At 42.7% G+C, this 21,728-nt stretch overlaps 1 protein-coding gene across 1 annotated transcript in view; it reads left to right on the forward strand.

Annotated features, from left to right (window-relative positions):
- HSPB8 (heat shock protein family B (small) member 8) overlaps positions 1 to 21,728 on the forward strand; it is an 89,856-nt gene that overhangs the window by 30,486 nt on the left and 37,642 nt on the right. The window contains exon 2 of the mRNA XM_075854778.1: positions 20,059 to 20,122. Within this exon, the coding sequence (XP_075710893.1) occupies positions 20,059 to 20,122 (64 nt within the window). The remainder of the gene's footprint in view (positions 1 to 20,058; positions 20,123 to 21,728) is intronic.

Here is a 21,728-nt window from a genome sequence, read left to right on the forward strand (position 1 = left end):
TTGTTTAGGAAGACCCGAGACATTCTATATAGCGTTGCACAGATCAAGTAGGTGGGGTTGTAGTTCCGAGCAAATATTTCTACATTTCTCATGGTCTTCGAGGATGGAGTACATTTTGTTGATATGTTCTACCTGTGATTCGAGACAGTTGGTGATTTCAGTGTAGGAGCCGATGATAGATGTTTGAATATTTTCAAGAACATCAACTCTATTGCCAACTTGCAAAAGTTCATGTTTAATATCAGTTAGGTAATTTGCAATCAGTTCTAGGCAGTGGCGTAACTACCGCTATAGCAGCCGTAGCGGCTGCTACGGGGCCCGCAGCATAAGGGGGCCCGTGCCACCCACAAGCATGGGCCCCCCCCGATGGCGGGAGGCTCCGCTAGCAGCTGCTATGGCTGCTACAGCGCGACGCCATGAAGGGGTTTTTCCTATAAAAGACATGCATCCCCTATCCACAGGATAAGGGATACATGTGTGATCGCTGGGACGACCAGCGATAAGGAGAACGGGGGACTGAAAGTCCCCCGAAGTTCCCCATGACAAACCTCGGACTTCCGGGGTCTGTCTGCAGCTCCATAGAAATGACTTGCACACCGGTAGCGCTTGTGCGCATGCGTGACCAGCGCTCCTTTCATTTTTATTGCACTGCGCAGACGCCGGAAGTCAGAGGTTTGTCTGTTATCTATAGGGGGGTCTGTATAGAGTTATCTACAGGGGGGTCTGTATAGAGTTATCTACAGGGGGGTCTGTATGGCGTTATCTACAGGGGGGTCTGTATGGCGCTATCTACAGGGGGGGTCTGTATGGCGTTATCTACAGGGGGGTCTGTATGACGTTATCTACAGGGGGGTCTGTATGACGTTATCTACAGGGGGTATCTGTATGGCGTTATCTACAGGGGGTGTCTGGCGTTATCTACAGAGGGGTCTGTATGGAGTTATCCACAGGGGGTGTCTGTATGGCATTATCTACAGGGGGATGTCTGTATGGCGTTATCTACAGGGGGATGTCTGTATGGCGTTATCTACAGGGGGATGTCTGTATGGTGTTATCTACAGGGGGATGTCTGTATGGCGTTATCTACAGGGTGGGTCTGTATGGCGTTATCTACAGGGGGGATTTGGGGCTGTAAGACATTATCTACAGGGGGCTGTGTATGGTGCTATCTACAGGGGGCTGTGTATGGCGCTATCTATAGGGGGACACTGTGTGGTGAAATCTATAGGGAGGCACTATCTCAAGGGGGGGGTTGTGTGATACCCAGCGGAGCGGGGGCCCCAGTCAAAAGTTTGCTATGGGGCCCAGGCTTTCCTAGTTACGACCCTGGTTCTAGGGCTTTAACCAGGATTCTTTTCATGAGGGATCTGAAAACTGGGAGTTCCCCTTCTTTTGTAGTGTGTTCTTTTTCACTAAGCTGCTCAGATTCGGAATCGCCCCTTTTGGGGATGTCACTGTTAGGCAAGGATAATTTGGGTTGGGAAAATTTCCCTCCTTGCTTTTTCAGGAATTTATCTATATCTACCCATGTAGATTGTTGTTGGAAAAGAGATGGATTAATAGGGGATATCGCTCTTTTTATTCAAGTTATTCCTGGGGAGTTCGTATCCTAATTCATAATGCAATTGATAGTAAAATGATGGCCAATTCTGTTGACAAGGCAGGCAGATATATATTCCTGGATATTATACTCAATGTCTATGGACTTGTGTTAGCCAATGTTTATATTGCCCCACCTTATTCACCCGGAGTCTTATTTAAATTATTTGACTTTACAAAAAAGAGCGCTAACATACCGCTGTTGGTTCTAGAAAACTTTAATCAGGTGTTAGACCTTGAGCGAGATCATTTTGGTCAAAAGAAAAAAAACATCTATGGTTATGTGTCTTATTTAGCTAGACTAATGGAGAATTTGGGTTGGGCAAATCTATGTGTAATGAAATTTCCTAATGAAGTGGCTTTTTCTTGTTTCTCAAAGTCACATGGTACGTTATCCAGAATCGATTTGGCTTTGGGTAATGATTTATTTAGATCAATGTCATATAAGATCAAATATAAAGCTAAAGGAATCTCTGACCACTCCCCTTTATCGGTTCTTATAACAACAGAAGAGACAAAAATCCCTAGATATAAAATAAATGTAGATTTATTGGAACTATGTAATAAGGATGATCTAATAGGAACCAAATTTAAATCCTCTCTCAAGATTAATGTAAATGGCACAAGTAGCCTTTGTGTATGGGATACACTTGAAAATTTATTTTATCACTAACCCCCTCAAAAGCTTTAAAAGTGCTCGAGAAAATGTGACAACCAAATATAGAGTCACGTAGAAAAACAAACTCATCATACCCTCTCCAGTAGAAAAAAATAATTCTTCATAAACCTAAAAGTCTACCCTCTAGAATTATTGATAATAAAAACAGGAAATCATGTATTGGTATTATCATGCAGCACAGCCCTGGAGTTGGAAAAAATACAAAGAAGAGCAACGAAGCTAATTAGGGGCATGGAGAATTTAAGTTATGAGGAAAGATTAAAAGAATTAAACCTATTTAGCCTTGAAAAAAGACGACTAAGGGGGGGACATGATTAACTTATATAAATATATTAATGGCACATACAAAAAATATGGTGAAATCCTGTTCCTTGTAAAACCCCCTCAAAAAACAAGGGGGCACTCCCTCCGTCTGGAGAAAAAAAGGTTCAACCTGCAGAGGCGACAAGCCTTCTTTAAAGTGAGAACTGTGAATCTATGGAATAGCCTACCGCAGGAGCTGGTCACAGCAGGGACAGTAGAGGGCTTTAAAAAAGGGTTAGATAATTTCCTAGAACAAAAAAGTATTAACTCCTATGTGTAGAAATTTTTCCTTCGCTTTTCCCGTCTCTTGGTTGAACTTGATGGACATGTGTCTTTTTTCAGCCGTACTAACTATGTAACTCCGGAATGCTTTCACCTATCCAAGCGATTCTGAGATTGTTTTCTCGTGACACATTGCACTTTAAGTTACTAGCAAAATTTGCTCGATATAATCAGTATTTAATTGTGAAAAACACCAAAAATTAGCGAAAAATTGCAAAAATTAGCATTTTTCTCAATTTAAATGTATCTGCTTGTAAGACAGGCAGTTATACCACACAAAATTGTTGCTAATTAACATCACCCATATGTCTACTTTAGATTGGCATCGTTTTTTGAACATCCTTTTATTTTTCTATGACATCACAGAGCTTAGAACTTTAGCAGCAATTTCTCACATTTTCAAGAAAATTTCAAAAGGCCATTTTTACAGGGGCCAGTTCAGTTGTGAAGTGGCTTTGAGGGCCTTATATATTAGAAACCCCCAAAAAGTCACCCCATTTTAAAAACTTCACCCCTCAAAGTATTCAAAACAGCATTTAGAAAATGTCTTAACCCTTTACACACTTCACAGGAATTAAAGCAAAGTAGAGGTGAAATTTACAAATTTCATATTTTTTTGCAGAAATAAATTTTTAATACAATTTTTTTTATAACACAGAAGGTTTTACCAGAGAAATGCAACTCAATATTTGTTGCCCAGTTTCTGCAGTTTTAGGAAATATCCCACATGTGGTCGTAGCATGCTACTGGAATGAAGCACCGGCCTCAGAAGCAAAGGAACACCTAGTGCATTTTGGGGCCTTATTTTTGTTAGAATATATTTTAGGCACCATGTCAGGTTTGAAGGGCTCTTGCAGTGACAAAACAGTAAAAATCCCCCAAAAGTGACCCCATCTGGGAAACTAGACACCTCAAGGAAATTATCTAGGGGTGTAGTGAGCATTTTGACCGCACAGGTTTTTTACAGAAATTATTGGAAGTAGGCCGTGAAAATTAAAATCAACATTTCTTCAAAGAAAATGTAGGTTTAGCGATTTTTTTTCTAATTTCCACAAGGACTAAAGGAGAAAAAGCACCACAAAATTTGTAAAGCAATTTCTCCCGAGTAAAACAATACCCCACATGTGGTAATAAATGGATATTTGGACACACGGCAGGGCTTAGAAGGGAAAGAGCGCCATTTGGCTTTTGGAGCTCAAATTTAGCAGGAATGGTTTGAGAGGCCATGTCACATTTACAAAGCCCCTGAGGGGACAAAACAGTGGAAACCCCCCACAAGTACCCCATTTCGGAAACTACACCCATTGAGGACATTATCTAGGGGTATAGTGAGCGTTTTGACCCCACAGGTTTTTTGGATAAATTATTGGAAGTAGGCTGTGAAATTATAATCTAAATTTTTTCAAAGAAAATGTAGGTTTAGCTAATTTTTTCTCATTTCTACAAGGACTGAAGGAGAAAAAGCACCGTAAAATTTGTAAAGCAATTTCTCCCGAGTAAAACAGTACCCCACATGTGGTAATAAACGGATATTTGGACACACGGCAGGGCTTAGAAGGGATGGAGTGCAATTTGGCTTTTGGAGATCACATTTAGCAGAAATGGTTTGCGGAGGCCATGTCACATTTTCGAAGCCCCTGAGGGGACAAAACAGTGGAAACCCCCCACAAGTGACCCCATTTTGGAGACTACACCCATTGAGGAAATTATCTAGGGGTATTGTGAGCGATTTGACCCCACAGTTTTTTTGCAGAAATTATTGGAAGTAGGCCCTGAAAATAATAATCTACATTTTTTCCAAAAAGATCTAGGTTTAGCTATTTTTTTCTCATTTCCACAAGGACTGAAGGAGAAAAAGCACCACAAAATTTGTAAAGCAATTTCTCCCGAGTAAAACAATACCCCACATGTGGTAATAAACGGCTGTTTGGACACACGGCAGGGCTTAGAAGGGAAAGAGCACTATTTGGCTTTTTGAGATCACATTTAGCAGGAATGGTTTGCGGAGGCCAGGTCACATTTGCAAAGCCCCTGAGGGGACAAAACAATGAAAACGCCCAAAAAGGGACTCCATTTAGGAAACTACACCTCTTGAGGAATTCATCTAGGGGTGTAGTAAGCATTTTGACCCCACAGATGTTTCATAGAATTTATTACAATTAGGCAGTGAAAATAAAAACAGTCCTTTTTCTTCAATAAGACGTAGCTTTAGCGAAAAAATTTTCATTTTCTCAACAAATAAAGGAAAAAAAGAACCCAACATTTGTAAAGCAATTTCTCCCGAGTACGGCAATACCCCATATGTGGTCATAAACTGCTGTTTGGGCAAACGGCAGGGCTCAGAAGGGAAGGACCGCCATTTGGAGTGCAGATGTTGCTGGATTGGTTTCTGGGCGCCTGTGGGCCCAAAACAGTGGAAACCCCCCAGAAGTGACCCCATTTTGGAAACTACACCCCTCAATGCATTTACCAAGGGGTGTAGTAAGCATTTTAACCCTGCAGGTGTTTTGTAGAAATTAGTGTTCACTCGATGTTGCAGAGTGAAAATGGGATTTTTTTCCATAGATATGCCAATATGTGGTGCCCGGCTTGTGCCACCATAGCAAGACAGCCCTCTAATTATTATGCGGTGTTTCCCGGTTTTAGAAACACCCTACATGTGACCCTAATCTTTTGCCTGGACATATGACAGGGCTCAGGAGTGAGGAGTACCATGCGGGGTGGAGGCCTAATTTGGCGATTTACAAAGTATTGGTTCACAACTGCAGAGGCTCAGATGTGAAATAATAAAAAGAAACCCCTGAGAAGTGACCACGTTATCGAAACTGCACCCCTTAAGGCATTTATTAAGGGGTGTAGTGAGCATTTTCACCCCACAGGTCTTTTCCATAAATGAATGCACTGCGGATGGTGCAAATTAAAAATTTATATTTTTCCCTAGATATGCCATTCAGTGGCAAATATGTCATGCCAAGCTTATGACGCTGGAGACACACACCCCAAAAATTGTTAAAAGGGTTCTCCCGGGTATGACGATGCCATATATGTTGAAGGAAACTGCTGTTTGGGCACGCTGTAGGGTTCAGAGCCGAGGGAGCACAATTTGGCTTTTGGAGAGCGGATTTTGCTTGGTACTATATCTGTTTGAGTATTGCTGGTGTTTTATAATGTGGGGGTACATGTAAGCAGAGCAGAGTATATAAGGGGCATAGTCAGGTGGTATATAAAAAAAAAAAAATCCATAGATGTGTGTTACGCTGTGAAGCAATCCTTTCCGCACAGTCCAGTGTCGCACTGATAAATGGTGTCATTTCTTATCCCCCTTTTGGTCCACACTCCGCACCTTTTGTAGTTTGGGGAATTTTGCTTGGAAAGTGTTGTCCTGGTATAATACGGGCACCGTCGCTTCCAGCGGATATGTTTGGGCTCTCCCCTTCCTGGTTCCCTAATTTTAGGTCCTTGATAAATCGCCTCTTGAAACAGAAGAAATGTTCCCCTCGGTCACAACTGCATATTTTTTTATTTCCTGACTTATTGGAGCCATAACTAATTTTATTTTTCATAGACGTAGCGGTATGAGGGCTGGTTTGTTGCGGGACGAGCTGTAGTTATTATTGGTACCATTTTGGGGTACATGTGACTTTTTAATCACCTTTTTCCTATTTTTTGGGATGCCAGGTAAACAAAAAAACGCAATTCTGGCACAGCTTTTTTCGTTTTTTTTTATACAGCGTTCACCATGCGTTATAAATTACATGTTAACTTTATTCTGTGGGTCAGTACGATTCTGGCGATACCTAATTTATAGCACTTTTTTATGTTTTACAACTTTTTGCACAATAAAATTACTTTTGTAAAAAGAATGTATTTTTTCTGTCGCCAAGTTGTGAGAACCATAACTTTTTAATTTTTTTGTCGACGGAGGTGTATGAGGGCTTGTTTTTTGCGGGACGAGCTATAGTTTTTATAGGTACCATTTTTGGATACGTGCGACTTTTTGATCACTTTTTATTCTAATATTTGTAGGGCAGAGTGACCAAAAAACAGAAACTCTGGTAACGTTTTTTAAGTTTTTTTTTTTTACGATGTTCACCGCGTGCAATAAATAATATAATATTTTGATACCTCAGGTCATTACGGTCGTGGCGATACCAAATACATATGGTTTATTATTATTTTTCAATAATAAAGGACTTGATAAGAGTAAAAGGGGGATTGTGTTTTATTTGATTACTTGAAACTTTTATTGTTTTCAAACTTTTATTTTTTGCACTTTTTTTAACACTTTTTTATACTTTTTTTACACTTTTCTTCAAGTCCCACTAGGGGACTTGAGGGTCCAACGGTCAGATTTTTTTTTTTCTAATACATTGCACTACCTATGTAGTGCAATGTATTAGATCTGTCAGTCATTCACTGACAGCAAGCCGATTAGGCTTCGCCTCCCGGCGGGGCCTAAATCGGCTTCCGTAATGGCAGAGCAGGAGACCATTGTGTCTCCTGTTGCCATAACAGCAGTCGCCAGTCCCGATTGCCTCTCAGGGCTGGCGATCTGCTAGTAACCGCTACGATGCAGCAATCGCTTTCGATTGCTGCATCGAAGGGGTTAATGGCAGGGATCGGAGCTAGCTCCGGTTCCTGCCGTTACAGGTGGATGTCAGCTGTACAGTACAGCTGACTTCCACCGCTGATGACGCCGGATCAGCTCCTGACCCGGCGCCATCTTGCCGGCAGCTACGGAAGCCGATCAGGCACCGCCGCCGGGCGGATCTTGACCGGCTTCGGTGCTAGGCAGACCGGGAGGCCAGTATTAGGCCTCCGGTTGCCATTGCAGCCACCGGAACCCCGGCAATTTCATTGCTGGGGCTCCGATGAGCTGCAAACACCTTAAGTGCAGTGATCGCGTTTGAGCGCTGCACTTAAGGGGTTAATGGCGGGGATCTAAGCTAATTTCGGTCCCCGCCGTTACAGTCGGATGTCAGCTGTAAGATACAGCTGAGATCCGACGAGGATGGCACCGACTCAGCTTCTGAGCCGGTGCCAAACATTTGACGTAAATGTACGGTATTTTGCGGGAAGTCAATGCTTTCCATGACGTACATTTACGTCAAATGTCGGGAAGGGGTTAATATTAAATTCTTTCAAACTTGGGCTAGCCAATATATTCCTAAAAATACCAGGCTAACCAAGTAGGTGAAGGCTAGATAAGGGTATCAATAGTGAGTAATAATTCACAGAAAGTTCAACTATTTGTAACAATGCCACATAATACTAGTTACAAATATATACTATGCCTACCTGGCCTAGTAGCAAAGTGTGCATTCACACTGAATAAAGATCTGATACCTAGCAGAGTGTGCATGCACACTGAATAAAGATCTGACACCTAGCAGAGCGTGCATTCACACTGAATAAAGATCTGATACCTAGCAGAGTGTGCATTCACACTGAATAAAGATCTGATACCTAGCAGAGTTTGCATTCACACTGAATAAAGATCTGACACCTAGCAGAGTGTGCATTCACACTGAATAAAGATCTGACACCTAGCAGAGTGTGCATTCACACTGAATAAAGATCTGATACCTAGCAGAGTGTGCATTCACACTGAATAAAGATCTGATACCTAGCAGAGTGTGCATGCACACTGAATAAAGATCTGACACCTAGCAGAGTGTGCATTCACACTGAATAAAGATCTGATACGTAGCAGAGTGTGCATTCACACTGAATAAAGATCCGATACCTAGCAGAGCGTACATTCACACTGAACAAAGATCTGATACCTAGCAGAGTGTGCATTCACGCTGAATAAACATCTGATACCTAGCAGAGTGTGCATTCACACTGAATAAAGATCTGACACCTAGCAGAGTGTGCATTCACGCTGAATAAAGATCTCATACCTAGCAGAGTGTGCATTCACACTGAATAAAGATCTGATACCTAGCAGAGTGTGCATTCACACTGAATAAAGATCTGATACCTAGCAGAGTGTGCATTCACACTGAATAAAGATCTGATACCTAGCAGAGTGTGCATTCACACTGAATAAAGATCCGATACCTAGCAGAGTGTGTATTCACACTGAATAAAGATCCGATACCTAGCAGAGCGTACATTCACACTGAACAAAGATCTGATACCTAGCAGAGTGTGCATTCACGCTGAATAAACATCTGATACCTAGCAGAGTGTACATTCACACTGAATAAAGATCTGATACCTAGCAGAGTGTGCATTCACACTGAATAAAGATCTGATACCTAGCAGAGTTTGCATTCACACTGAATAAAGATCTGATACCTAGCAGAGTGTACATTCACACTGAATAAAGATCCGATACCTAGCAGAGTGTACATTCACACTGAATAAAGATCTGATATCTAGCAGAGTGTGCATTCACACTGAATAAAGATCTGATACCCAGCAGAGCGTACATTCACACTGAATAAAGATCTCATACCTAGCAGAGCGTGCATTCACACTGAATAAAGATCTGATACCTAGCAGAGTGTGCATTCACACTGAATAAAGATCTGATACCTAGCAGAGTTTGCATTCACACTGAATAAAGATCTGATACCTAGCAGAGTGTGCATTCACACTGAATAAAGATCTGATACCTAGCAGAGTGTGCATTCACACTGAATAAAGATCTGATACCTAGCAGAGTGTGCATTCACACTGAATAAAGATCTGATATCTAGCAGAGTGTGCATTCACACTGAATAAAGATCTGATACCCAGCAGAGCGTACATTCACACGGAATAAAGATCTCATACCTAGCAGAGTGTGCATTCACACTGAATAAAGATCTGATACCTAGCAGAGTGTGCATTCACACTGAATAAAGATCTGATACCTAGCAGAGTGTACATTCACACTGAATAAAGATCTGATACCTAGCAGAGTGTGCATTCACACTGAATAAAGATCTGATACCTAGCAGAGTGTGCATTCACACTGAATAAAGATCTGATACCTAGCAGAGTGTGCATTCACACTGAATAAAGACCTGATACCTAGCAGAGTGTGCATTCACACTGAATAAAGATCTGATATCTAGCAGAGTGTGCATTTACGCTGAATAAAGATCTGATACCTAGCAGAGTGTGCAATCACACTGAATAAAGATCTGATACCTAGCAGGGTGTGCATTCACACTGAATAAAGATCTGATACCTAGCAGAATGTGCATTCACACTGAATACAGATCTGATACCTAGCAGAGTGTGCATTCACACTGAATAAAGATCTGATACCTAGCAGAGTGTGCATTCACGCTGAATACAGATCTGATACCTAGCAGAGTGTGCATTCACACTGACTAAAGATCTGATACCTAGCAGAGTGTGCATTCACACTGAATAAAGATCTGATACCTAGCAGAGTGTGCATTCACACTGAATAAAGATCTGATACCTAGCAGAGTGTGTATTCACACTGAATAAAGATCTCATACCTAGCAGAGTGTGCATTCACACTGAATAAAGACCTGATACCTAGCAGAGTGTGCATTCACACTGAATAAAGATCTGATATCTAGCAGAGTGTGCATTTACGCTGAATAAAGATCTGATACCTAGCAGAGTGTGCATTCACTCTGAATAGAGATCTGATACCTAGCAGAGTGTGCATTCACACTGAATAAAGATCTGATACCTAGCAGAGTGTACATTCACACTGAATAAAGATCTGATACCTAGCAGAGTGTGCATTCACACTGAATAAAGATCTGATACCTAGCAGAGTGTGCATTCACACTGAATAAAGATCTGATACCTAGCAGAGTGTGCATTCACACTGAATAAAGATCTGATACCTAGCAGAGTGTGCATTCACACTGAATAAAGATCTGATACCTAGCAGAGTGTACATTCACACTGAATAAAGATCTGATACCTAGCAGAGTGTGCATTCACACTGAATAAAGATCTGATACCTAGCAGAGCGTGCATTCACACTGAATAAATATCTGATACCTAGCAGAGTGTGCATTCACACTGAATAAAGATCTGATACCTAGCAGAGTGTGCATTCACGCTGAATACAGATCTGATACCTAGCAGAGTGTGCATTCACACTGACTAAAGATCTGATACCTAGCAGAGTGTGCATTCACACTGAATAAAGATCTGATACCTAGCAGAGTGTGCATTCACACTGAATAAAGATCTGATACCTAGCAGAGTGTGTATTCACACTGAATAAAGATCTCATACCTAGCAGAGTGTGCATTCACACTGAATAAAGACCTGATACCTAGCAGAGTGTGCATTCACACTGAATAAAGATCTGATATCTAGCAGAGTGTGCATTTACGCTGAATAAAGATCTGATACCTAGCAGAGTGTGCATTCACTCTGAATAGAGATCTGATACCTAGCAGAGTGTGCATTCACACTGAATAAAGATCTGATACCTAGCAGAGTGTACATTCACACTGAATAAAGATCTGATACCTAGCAGAGTGTGCATTCACACTGAATAAAGATCTGATACCTAGCAGAGTGTGCATTCACACTGAATAAAGATCTGATACCTAGCAGAGTGTGCATTCACACTGAATAAAGATCTGATACCTAGCAGAGTGTGCATTCACACTGAATAAAGATCTGATACCTAGCAGAGTGTACATTCACACTGAATAAAGATCTGATACCTAGCAGAGTGTGCATTCACACTGAATAAAGATCTGATACCTAGCAGAGCGTGCATTCACACTGAATAAATAACTGATACCTAGCAGAGTGTGCATTCACACTGAATAAAGATCTGATACCTAGCAGAGTGTGCATTCACACTGAATAAAGATCTGATACCTAGCAGAGTGTGCATTCACACTGAATAAAGATCTGATACCTAGCAGAGTGTGCATTCACACTGAATAAAGATCTGATACCTAGCAGAGTGTGCATTCACACTGAATAAAGATCTGATACCTAGCAGAGTGTGCATTCACACTGAATAAAGACCTGATACCTAGCAGAGTGTGCATTCACACTGAATAAATATCTGATATCTAGCAGAGTGTGCATTTACGCTGAATAAAGATCTGATACCTAGCAGAGTGTGCATTCACTCTGAATAGAGATCTGATACCCAGCAGAGTGTGCATTCACACTGAATAAAGATCTGATACCTAGCAGAGTGTACATTCACACTGAACAAAGATCTGATACCTAGCAGAGTGTACATTCACACTGAATAAAGATCTGATACCTAGCAGAGTGTGCATTCACACTGAATAAAGATCTGATACCTAGCAGAGTGTGCATTCACACTGAATAAAGATCTGATACCTAGCAGAGTGTGCATTCACACTGAGGCTGGGTTCACACGACCTATTTTCATACGTAAACGAGGCGTATTATGCCTCGTTTTACGTCTGAAAATACGGCTACAATACGTCGGCAAACATCTGCCCATTCATTAGAATGGGTTTGCCGACGTACTGTGCAGACAACCTGTCATTTACGCGTCGTCGTTTTACAGCTGTCAAACGACGACGCGTAAAAATACAGCCTCGTCAAAAGAAGTGCATGACACTTCTTTGGACGTTTTTGGAGCCGTTTTCTCATAGACTCCAATGAAAACAGCTCCAAAAACGGACGTAAAAAACGCCGCGAAAAACGCGAGTTGCTCAAAAAACTTCTGAAAATCAGGAGCTGTTTTCCCTTGAAAACAGCTCCGTATTTTCAGACGTTTTTGGTCACTACGTGTGCACATACCCTGAATAAAGATCTGATACCTAGCAGAGTGTGCATTCACACTGAATAAAGATCTGATAAGATGTGCTCACCCTAGCAATATACCATCACTTGCTTTGGTTAAAATATCCCTTTAACCCCTTCCTGCCGCAGCCATTTTTTTTTTCTTTCCACCTTTCAAAAGCCATAACATTTTTATTTTTCTGTCGTTATAGCCGTATGAGGGCGTTTTTTTTTTTTTGCCGGACGAGTTGTAGATTTTCATGGCACCATTTATTGTATTATACAATGTAGGGGAAAAACTGGTAGACTATTCTTTGTGGGGTGGTATGGGAAAAAAAATAAGCGATTGCTCAATTTTTGGGGGGGTTTCACGGCAATACAGTGTGGTAAAAACAGCACATTAACTTTATTCTGCGGGTCAATACGATTACAGCAATACCAAATTTATATGCTTTACTACTTTTATGAAGAAAAATCTGATTGTTAAAAATAAAATTAGTATTTTGTCGCCATATTCTTCAATAGTTTGAACAGCACATTCCAACAAAATGATACAAAACGTGTATGCAGGTGCAAGAACACCTGTGACTGAAAATATACTCTATTGTAAGCCGATTTAGCAGTAATGCATATTGATTTATATTTAGCGGTTTAGGTTACATTAGTGTTCGCAGTGTGCTTTTTTTGGGTGCTGTACAAACTTTTGTGTTGTTTATGTGATTCATATATGTGGGGTTAGTGACTGCCTCCATTTTTGTTCTTGCACTCCTCCCATTCTGCCCTGGGTGATTTTAATTAGTTCAATGCTGGATCCTACCATCCCCAGATATATGTATATAGGCTTAGTCCCAGTTCTGGGTGTATGTGCAGAGTAAGTCCGCACCTATGGAGGAGGCCTTGTCGTGGCAGGTGAGCAAACACTTTTTGATCAAAATGTGCACTAAGAACCTCCCTATATTTTCAAATATTTGTATAGTTGTCCTACAATATGGACAAAATGTACTATTGTATAAAACACTATTATTGCCTACTCATCCACACCTAGTGTGTGACCAGAGGCTTTGTTAGATTAGGGGTTGCCAGATTGCAGTGTTGAGCTGGACAGCAATCCTTGTTCTCACGTTAATATTTTGCTCCGCCCCCTAGATGTGAGGGCTAGAGGCAGTAATGAGATGCACTCTCTGCGCCTGCGCGTTTGGCATGACGATGGTGGTGGGTTTCCAGGTACGTCAAATTACGCGCCGGGAGTCACATGACCACACGTCACGGATGACATGGGCGACTTTGATTGGCCGTTTTCGAGGCTTAGCCTCAGCCCAAGGGGAGGAGTATTAATTATATAAACTCGGAGTCCTGAGTGAAGCGTGCCGCTGATATCAATGCGAGCATGCTTCCGTGTGTGTAACAGAATATCTGTTACAAATCTATATCACTGGCGCAAAAGCTAGTCTGACAAAAGTACAGACCCCTGATGAAATTATATATAGAAACACGTAGGGTCAGATGAGAGAGGGGTCTAAGCGTAGGTGACAGCGGTATCGTTGGGCAACCCCAGCACTGGGGTACATAGGAGCGGTAACTGCAGGCTCTGGTGTGGTGTACGGTCCCATTTGCTGATACACCAATGGTTAAACGCTGCTTGATCCCATGTATTCAAACATACTCAATTATAGGAGGGTTCGCAAACGAACCAGTAATTGCAGTATATATTTAATACATTTTTAAATAAGCAGGGTGGGCTCTTCTCACAGTGGTGATTGTACCCCTGTTTTTAGAGAGTTATTTAATACAAATTATAAGTTTTACTCATTAGTCACTTTAGTGAATTGCTATTGTAAGTAGATTTAGCATGAAATGCATATTTATTTATATTTAGCGGTTTAGGTTGCATTAGTGTTTGCAGTGTGCGGTCGCAATTTTTTTTGTCTGCTATATATATACATATATATATATATATATATATATAAGTTTAACTCTATTTAACTTTTTATACTAGTCCACTAGGGGATTTAACACAGCGATCATTGGATCGCTTGCATGATTACTGCAATCCTAATGTATTACAGTATATCGTTATACTGACAGTCTCCTATGACGCCCTGCCGGGAGCAGGGCTTCATAGGAGTATAAAGATGGCAGACCATCAGGCTCCCAGGTTGCCATGCCAACTATCGTTAAGCTGCAATCGCGTGGCTGGGGTGGGGTTCCGACGTAGAAGGGGGGCGCCCCCTTGTTACTAACCACTTAGATGCCGCGGTAACTTTTGACCGCGGAATCTAAGGGGTTAAACTAGCTGGATCTTGCTCGAGTGGGATCCCGCTCATTACACGGAGGTGTCGGCTGTTACACACAGCCAACAAGCTCATTCTATGGAGCAGTCTCAGTCTGTGAGCCCGCTCCTTACTCGACCACCCGACCTAAGCTGTATATTTACGCGGGTGTCGGGAAGGGTTTAAGGCCACATTTACGCGAGCGTGAATCACGTTCGTGTGCTGTGCGTTGAAACAATGCATAGCACACTGACCCATTGATTTCAATGGGGCCATTCACACATGCGTGATTTTTCACGCAGCAAGAGTCCGCTGCGTGAAACTCCCTGCATGTCCTATATTGGTGCATTATCACGCACCTATGCGCCCATTGAAGTAATGGGTGAGTGAAAACCACACACCGCACATGGATGCACATGCGTGTGCGGTGCGTGATTTGCCCATCAATTCAGTTGAAAAGAATAATAATAAAAAAAAAAGCTGTGCTCTGCGAGTGCATGAATAACGCATGCACCTCGCAAAGCACACTGATGCATAACGCAACACACGCGGACCCGATTCACGCGCGTTTTTCACGCGCGTGAATCGGATACGCTCGTGTGAATGAGGCCTAAGGCCAGAATCACACACACAGTTTTGATGCAGTTTTTGCTTCAGTTTTTTTAGTGAAACACAGAAGTGGACACAAAAGAAAGGATCCACTTCGGGCTTTGGCTCAAAAAACAAGCAAAAACTGCACCAAATACTGCTTCAAAACTGTGTGCCTGATCCTGACCCAGGGCCGCCATCAGGAATCTCAGGGCCCCATACAGCTAAACTTTCTGGGACCCCCTACCGTGGCACCGCCTGTTAACGGTACTCCGTCCAGCACTATATCATGCTACCCATGGCCGCCAACAGGGGTGTATTAGGGGTACTGATGTTAGGGGCCCGGCCAAACCTAATTGAAAGGGGGGCCCGGCAACTGCCGCGACTTGCCTTTGGTAGAAAAAAAAACAGGCCCCTTCAATGGGGCCCGTTTTTTTCACCAAAAGAATGTCGTGAGCTGCGGGCCCCCCCCCTCTCGTCATGGGGGCCGTCAAACACCGCCCGCCTGCGCGACCGATCGCGCGCACCCGCAAACTCCCGCACGTGCGCACTCACGAGCGTCCTCGAGCGTGCACCATCGACCGCACGCACCCGCGACCGCTCGCACGCGCACCCGCGACCGCCTGGAACCGTGCACCGAATTTTGAGGCAGATTTTGACCTGCCTACACTATCTTGCCGCGTTTTTTGCCCGCAGTGATTGAGGACAGCAGACAAAAAACGCAGCGAAAAATGCATTTTCTGCCTCCCATTGATTTCGATGGGAGGTCAGAGGCGGAACAACGGCAAGAAAGGACGTGCTGCTTTTTCTTTTTTCCGCGACTGGCTCCCATTGATTTCAGATTAAATCAATGGGAGGCGGTTTTGGAAGTTGTTTGGTGCTGATTCTGACGCAGTGTCCGAGTCAATATCAAGGCCCAAAAACTCTGTGAACTGGGCCTTATTGTTAGGGCTTATTCAGACGAACGTGTAATACGTCCGTGCAACGCTCGTGATTTTCACTCGCCTCGCACGGACCTATGTTACTCTATGGGGCCGTGCAGACTGTCAGTGATTTTCACGCAGCATGTCTCCGCTGCGTAAAACTTACGACATGTCCGATATTTGTGCATTGTTCGCGCATCACGCACCCATTGAAGTCAATGGGTGCGTGAAAATCACGCCCAGCACTTCCGCAGCAGTATAAACTATGAATGTAAACAGAAAAGCACCACGTGCAAACATACAGAGTGTCATAATGATGGCGGCTGCGCGAAAATCACGCAACCACGCATTATACACTGCTGACACACGGAGCTGTTACGGACCTTTTGCATGCGCAAAACGCCACGTTTTTTGCGCGCACAAAAAGCACACGCTTGTGTAAATCCGGCCTTAGGGTAGGAACACACTAGGCATGAACACTGCGGATTTTATGCAACACATTTTATTGTGGAAAATCCGCAGCGTATTACAGTGGCAGCAGACTGGATGAGGTTTGAACAAATCTCATCCACACGCTGCAAAAAAAATTGACCTGCAGTGTGGCTTTTTAAGCCGCAGCATGTCAATTTATTCTGTGGAATCGCTGCTCCTCTGTTGCGGAAATGTTGCGGTTCTGCCGCAAAAATAACAAATGAGAAAAAAAAAGGCACTTTTTTAAATTTATAAAAAAGTTTAGACTTACCCCGGCCATAGTTTAGGTGGGAGTTTGCGGGTGCGCGCGATCGGTCGCGCGTGCGGGCGGGCAGTGTTTGACGGCCCCCTTGACAAGAGGGGGGACCTGCAGCTCACGACATTCTTTTGGTGAAAAAAATGGGCCCCATTGCAGGGGCCTGTTTTTTTCTACCAAAGGCAAGTCGCAGCAGTTGCCGGGCCCCCCTTTCAATTAGGTTTGGCCGGGCCCCTCACATCAGTACCCCTGATACCCCCCTGATGGCGGCCCTGTCCTGACCTAAATGTGCCATGCTGCTTTCTGAAACAGACTCTGGGGGAAAGAATTTATCAAGCAGCTTTCAGGCATAGAAAAGTCGCAAGTTGCGCAAAAAAAAAAATGTGGTTTTTTTTTATGCCGCCTCAGCCACTTTTAGAGAAAGTGAACAGGGTTTAGTGAGAAGGGGCATGACCACTCTCAGCCAGACAAATTCATTTTAACTTATGCCAGAAACTAGCGCAAATTAAATCCAGGTTATAGCTGACTCCGCTCGGACAGCCAGAGATGCGCCTGATTTATTACGAGGCGTGCGCCTTTTAATAAATTAGGCACATTTTACTCCAGTGCTCTTTATATTAGGACTGTGAAATGAAACGCCAGTCTTAATAAATCTGCCCCTAGGTGTTCTTTTGCGTGCCGTTTTTTTTTCTCCCGCTGACTTCAAAAGGAAAAAGCTGCGAGAGAAAAAACACATGTAATAACTGATTATGCTGTCTCTACATGTAGCAGCTCAAATATAGGGAAAGGTTTACTAAGCAAACTGCACCAGCATTTTAGCACAAATTCTATTATTCAAAAACTGCATTTCTAAACTTTTTTTTATCTTTATTGGGCATTTATGGTGTGCGTAGTCCGTTATGACTGAATGCTGACACAAAGCAATATGCAAAAATGAATTCAATTTAATGTTCTTCTGAATGTGCAGCCCACTCATTAAAATCCAGCGAGTTATTCATATGTAACATACTTCTATTAACATTGTGTGAATTTTACAAACCTATTATGGAATTACAATTAAGAATTAGGACATAGAGTCATATAGACTAATGTTGTCAATAGTTTTGAAGTTATCTTTGGGGTACAGTAATGACCGATCACGTGGTGGCGACACTATCTCTCCTACATGCAGAAATCGTCACGTTCATCAAAAGAGCACACACGGGGTAGAAAATAATGCCAGATTGTATTAATATACTGCATATATAGCGCACTCCATTGCAACTCTAAAGCGCTACTCACTTTTTATAACACAGTCGCATATTTCCGAAAAAGTGTTGCAAGGGCTTTATAAGGGGTAGTTTACACAGCGTTTATTCCTTCCTGAAGGGATTTTGAGGCAGTTTTTTTCTGGCTGACAAAAAAACTGTGTGTGAACTCCCCCTAAATTTGGCTTTTTTCCTAGATGACATATTTTTCAATATATTTGCGACAGAAAACTGGTGTAAATACATCACATCTGCACAAATGTCTCGATACCACCATTAGGCTTTATTCACACTAACGTATTTCTTGTCCCTGTCCTGTCCGTTTTTTAACAATGGACAGCACGCTGACCCATACATGTCAATGGGTCTATTCACACATCCTTTTTTTATCGGAGCTTAACTCACAGCATACCCTATACTGGTCCGTTATGGCACACCAGACTCGCCAATTAAAGTCTATGGGAGCTAAAAAATAAAAAATAAAGGACAGCACTTCATACATGTGCTGTCAGTTTTTCACCATTCAGTTTCTAAAAAAAATGCAGAACAAAGGTGAAACTAGGAAATGGTTGCAAAGAAAAAAAACGGATGGGGAAAAAACTGATGACACACGGAAACCACAGACGCAACACGGATATTCATATGAATGAAAAACAATTAGGGGACCTAAATCTGACACGCTTATGTGAATAAGGCCTTGTGGCTTATTCACAGTCAAATCGTCCGTGAAAAACTACAGTTTTTCACGGCCGATTTGTATGCGTACAGACCCGATTTTACAGATTCTTTATAGACTGGAGTCTATATCCTATTTTTTCACGGGCCGTTCACATGGTCCACTAAAACAATGGCCGTGTGGATAGCTGTCACACAGCCCATAAACTCGTTTGTGTGAATACCCACTTCTTCTTATAATTATTCTACTTGTAGAGCTTGAACTTAAAGGGTAACTAAACGTTCAACAAAATTTCTGACATGACAAAGTGAAATTCTGTTTGGCTTTTTCCGGAAATCAATATAGCGGAATACGGACTCAATAGAAAGTTTATAAGCCCGTACACCGCGACATCAGCTTTCCCGAAAAAGCAGAACAGAAACGAAGCAGCTCAGCGCTCACACAAGCACATCTGCCGCTTCATTTTAGCAATTGGTGGGGGTCTAGGTGTTCGGACCCCCACCAATCAAAATTTCTGATATGTCAGAAGTTTGTTGAACGTTTAGTTACCCTTTAAAAGGGGTATTTCTATTTTAACAAATACATTTTATACTTTGTATAAAGAAAAGATATATAATTTTCCTAGATAATTTCTGTATCAATTCCCCGTGGTTGGCGTTATTCAGTAGGAACCTTCAGTGTTTGCTTCCATTGAATAGAAATCTGTCCTGGTCATGTGATGGATATACAGGCGCACGCTTGCTTACAATTACAATGCAGCTATCAGAGTTGTGTCTTGTAACTAGCTGTGTACCTGTGTGATTATCACATGACCAAAACTGATTTTTATCCCATGGGAGTAAACAATTGAAGTACCTATTGAATAAATGCAAGCAGAGATCTTAAAAAAAACTTGAGAAATGTATATAGAAAGTGTATTGAAATTTTTTATAATTTTTCATTATACATTTATTTGCTAAACATGAGGAAGGTAGTATATTACAAATACATTTTTTGCATGGTTTGTCTATGATATGGGTCTAATTTTGTTATTGTTTCTAATCCTAGGGAACCATGAAGAACAGCAGAAGGAGGGAGGAATAGTTTCAAAGAACTTTACCAAGAAGATTCAGTAAGTGCTTGTCATTGCTGATCACAGCTGCTGACCTCTGACTCTGTCATTTAGAAAATGCCAGCAATGATCACTATCTGTATGTGGCTATATAAAGCGGCAGTCGCAATAATTTGTGACAGTAGGGAGTGTGGTAGGAAAACTGCAGAAAAATTAAAATATCATTCAGGTACTGTTAGGGTATGTTCACACGGCCTATTTACGGACGTAAATCGGGCGTTTTTGCCCCGAATTACGCCCGAAAATAGCGCCTCAATAGCGCTGACAAACATCTGCCCATTGAAAGCAATGGGCAGACGTTTGTCTGTTCACACAAGGCGTATATTTACGCGCCGCTGTCAAATGACGGCGCGTAAATAGACGCCCGCGTAGAAGAAGTGACCTGTCACTTCTTTGGCCGTAATTGGAGCCGCTATTCATTGACTCCAATGAATAGCAGCGCTAATTACGGCCGTAATTGACGCGGCGTTCAAGCGCCTGCACATGCCGTTACGGCTGAAATTACGGGGATGTTTTCAGGCTGAAACATCCCCGTAATTTCAGCCGTTACGGACCCCCGCCGTGTGAACATACCCTTAGAGAATTGCATAGTTAAGCTCATTTCCATATTTAATATCTATTACTGGAATAACTTCCTTTACTAGCAGCGGCAATGAGATAATAAAACAGGGGAATGTCAGGAAAATCAAATTTACCACTGTTACATTGAAAACTCATCAGCAGAATATAGGCCGCCATATAAGGACGACTGTATTTTGCCTATGCAAAAGCTGTCACAACCCTTTGTCTGCTTATTGACGGAAGCAGGGGCGTAACTAGGAAAGACAGGGCCCCATAGCAAACTTTTGACTGGGCCCCCCCCCTCCCCTGGGTGTCACACAACCCCCCCTTGTAGATAGTGCCTTTTTTACAGCCCCCCCTGTAGATAACGCCATACAGTCCCCCCTGTAGATAACGCCACACAGCCCCCCCCTGTAGACTGTATGGCGTTATCTACAGGGGGGACTGTATGGCGTTATCTACAGGGGGGACTGTATGGCGTTATCTACAGGGGGGACTGTATGGCGTTATCTACAGAGGGGAACTGTATGGCGTTATCTACAGAGGGGGACTGTATGGTGTTATCTACAGAGGGGGACTGTATGGCGTTATCTACAGAGGGGGACTGTATGGCGTTATCTACAGAGGGGGACTGTATGGCGTTATCTACAGAGGGGGACTGTATGGCGTTATCTACAGAGGGGGACTGTATGGCGTTATCTACAGAGGGGGACTGTGTGGCGTTATCTACAGAGGGGGACTGTGTGGCGTTATCTACAGGGGGGACTGTGTGGCGTTATCTACAGGGGGACTGTGTGGCGTTATCTACAGGGGGGACTGTGTGGCGTTATCTACAGGGGGGACTGTGTGGCGTTATCTACAGGGGGGACTGTGTGGCGTTATCTACAGGGGGGACTGTGTGGCGTTATCTACAGGGGGGGCTGTGTGGCGTTATCTACAGGGGGGACTGTGTGGCGTTATCTACAGGGGGGACTGTGTGGCGTTATCTACAGGGGGGGCTGTGTGGCGTTCTCTACAGGGGGGACTGTATGGCGTTATCTACAGG

This window comes from Rhinoderma darwinii, chromosome 1, assembly GCF_050947455.1.
Source record: "Rhinoderma darwinii isolate aRhiDar2 chromosome 1, aRhiDar2.hap1, whole genome shotgun sequence".
In the NCBI taxonomy this organism is placed as follows: domain Eukaryota; kingdom Metazoa; phylum Chordata; class Amphibia; order Anura; family Rhinodermatidae; genus Rhinoderma; species Rhinoderma darwinii.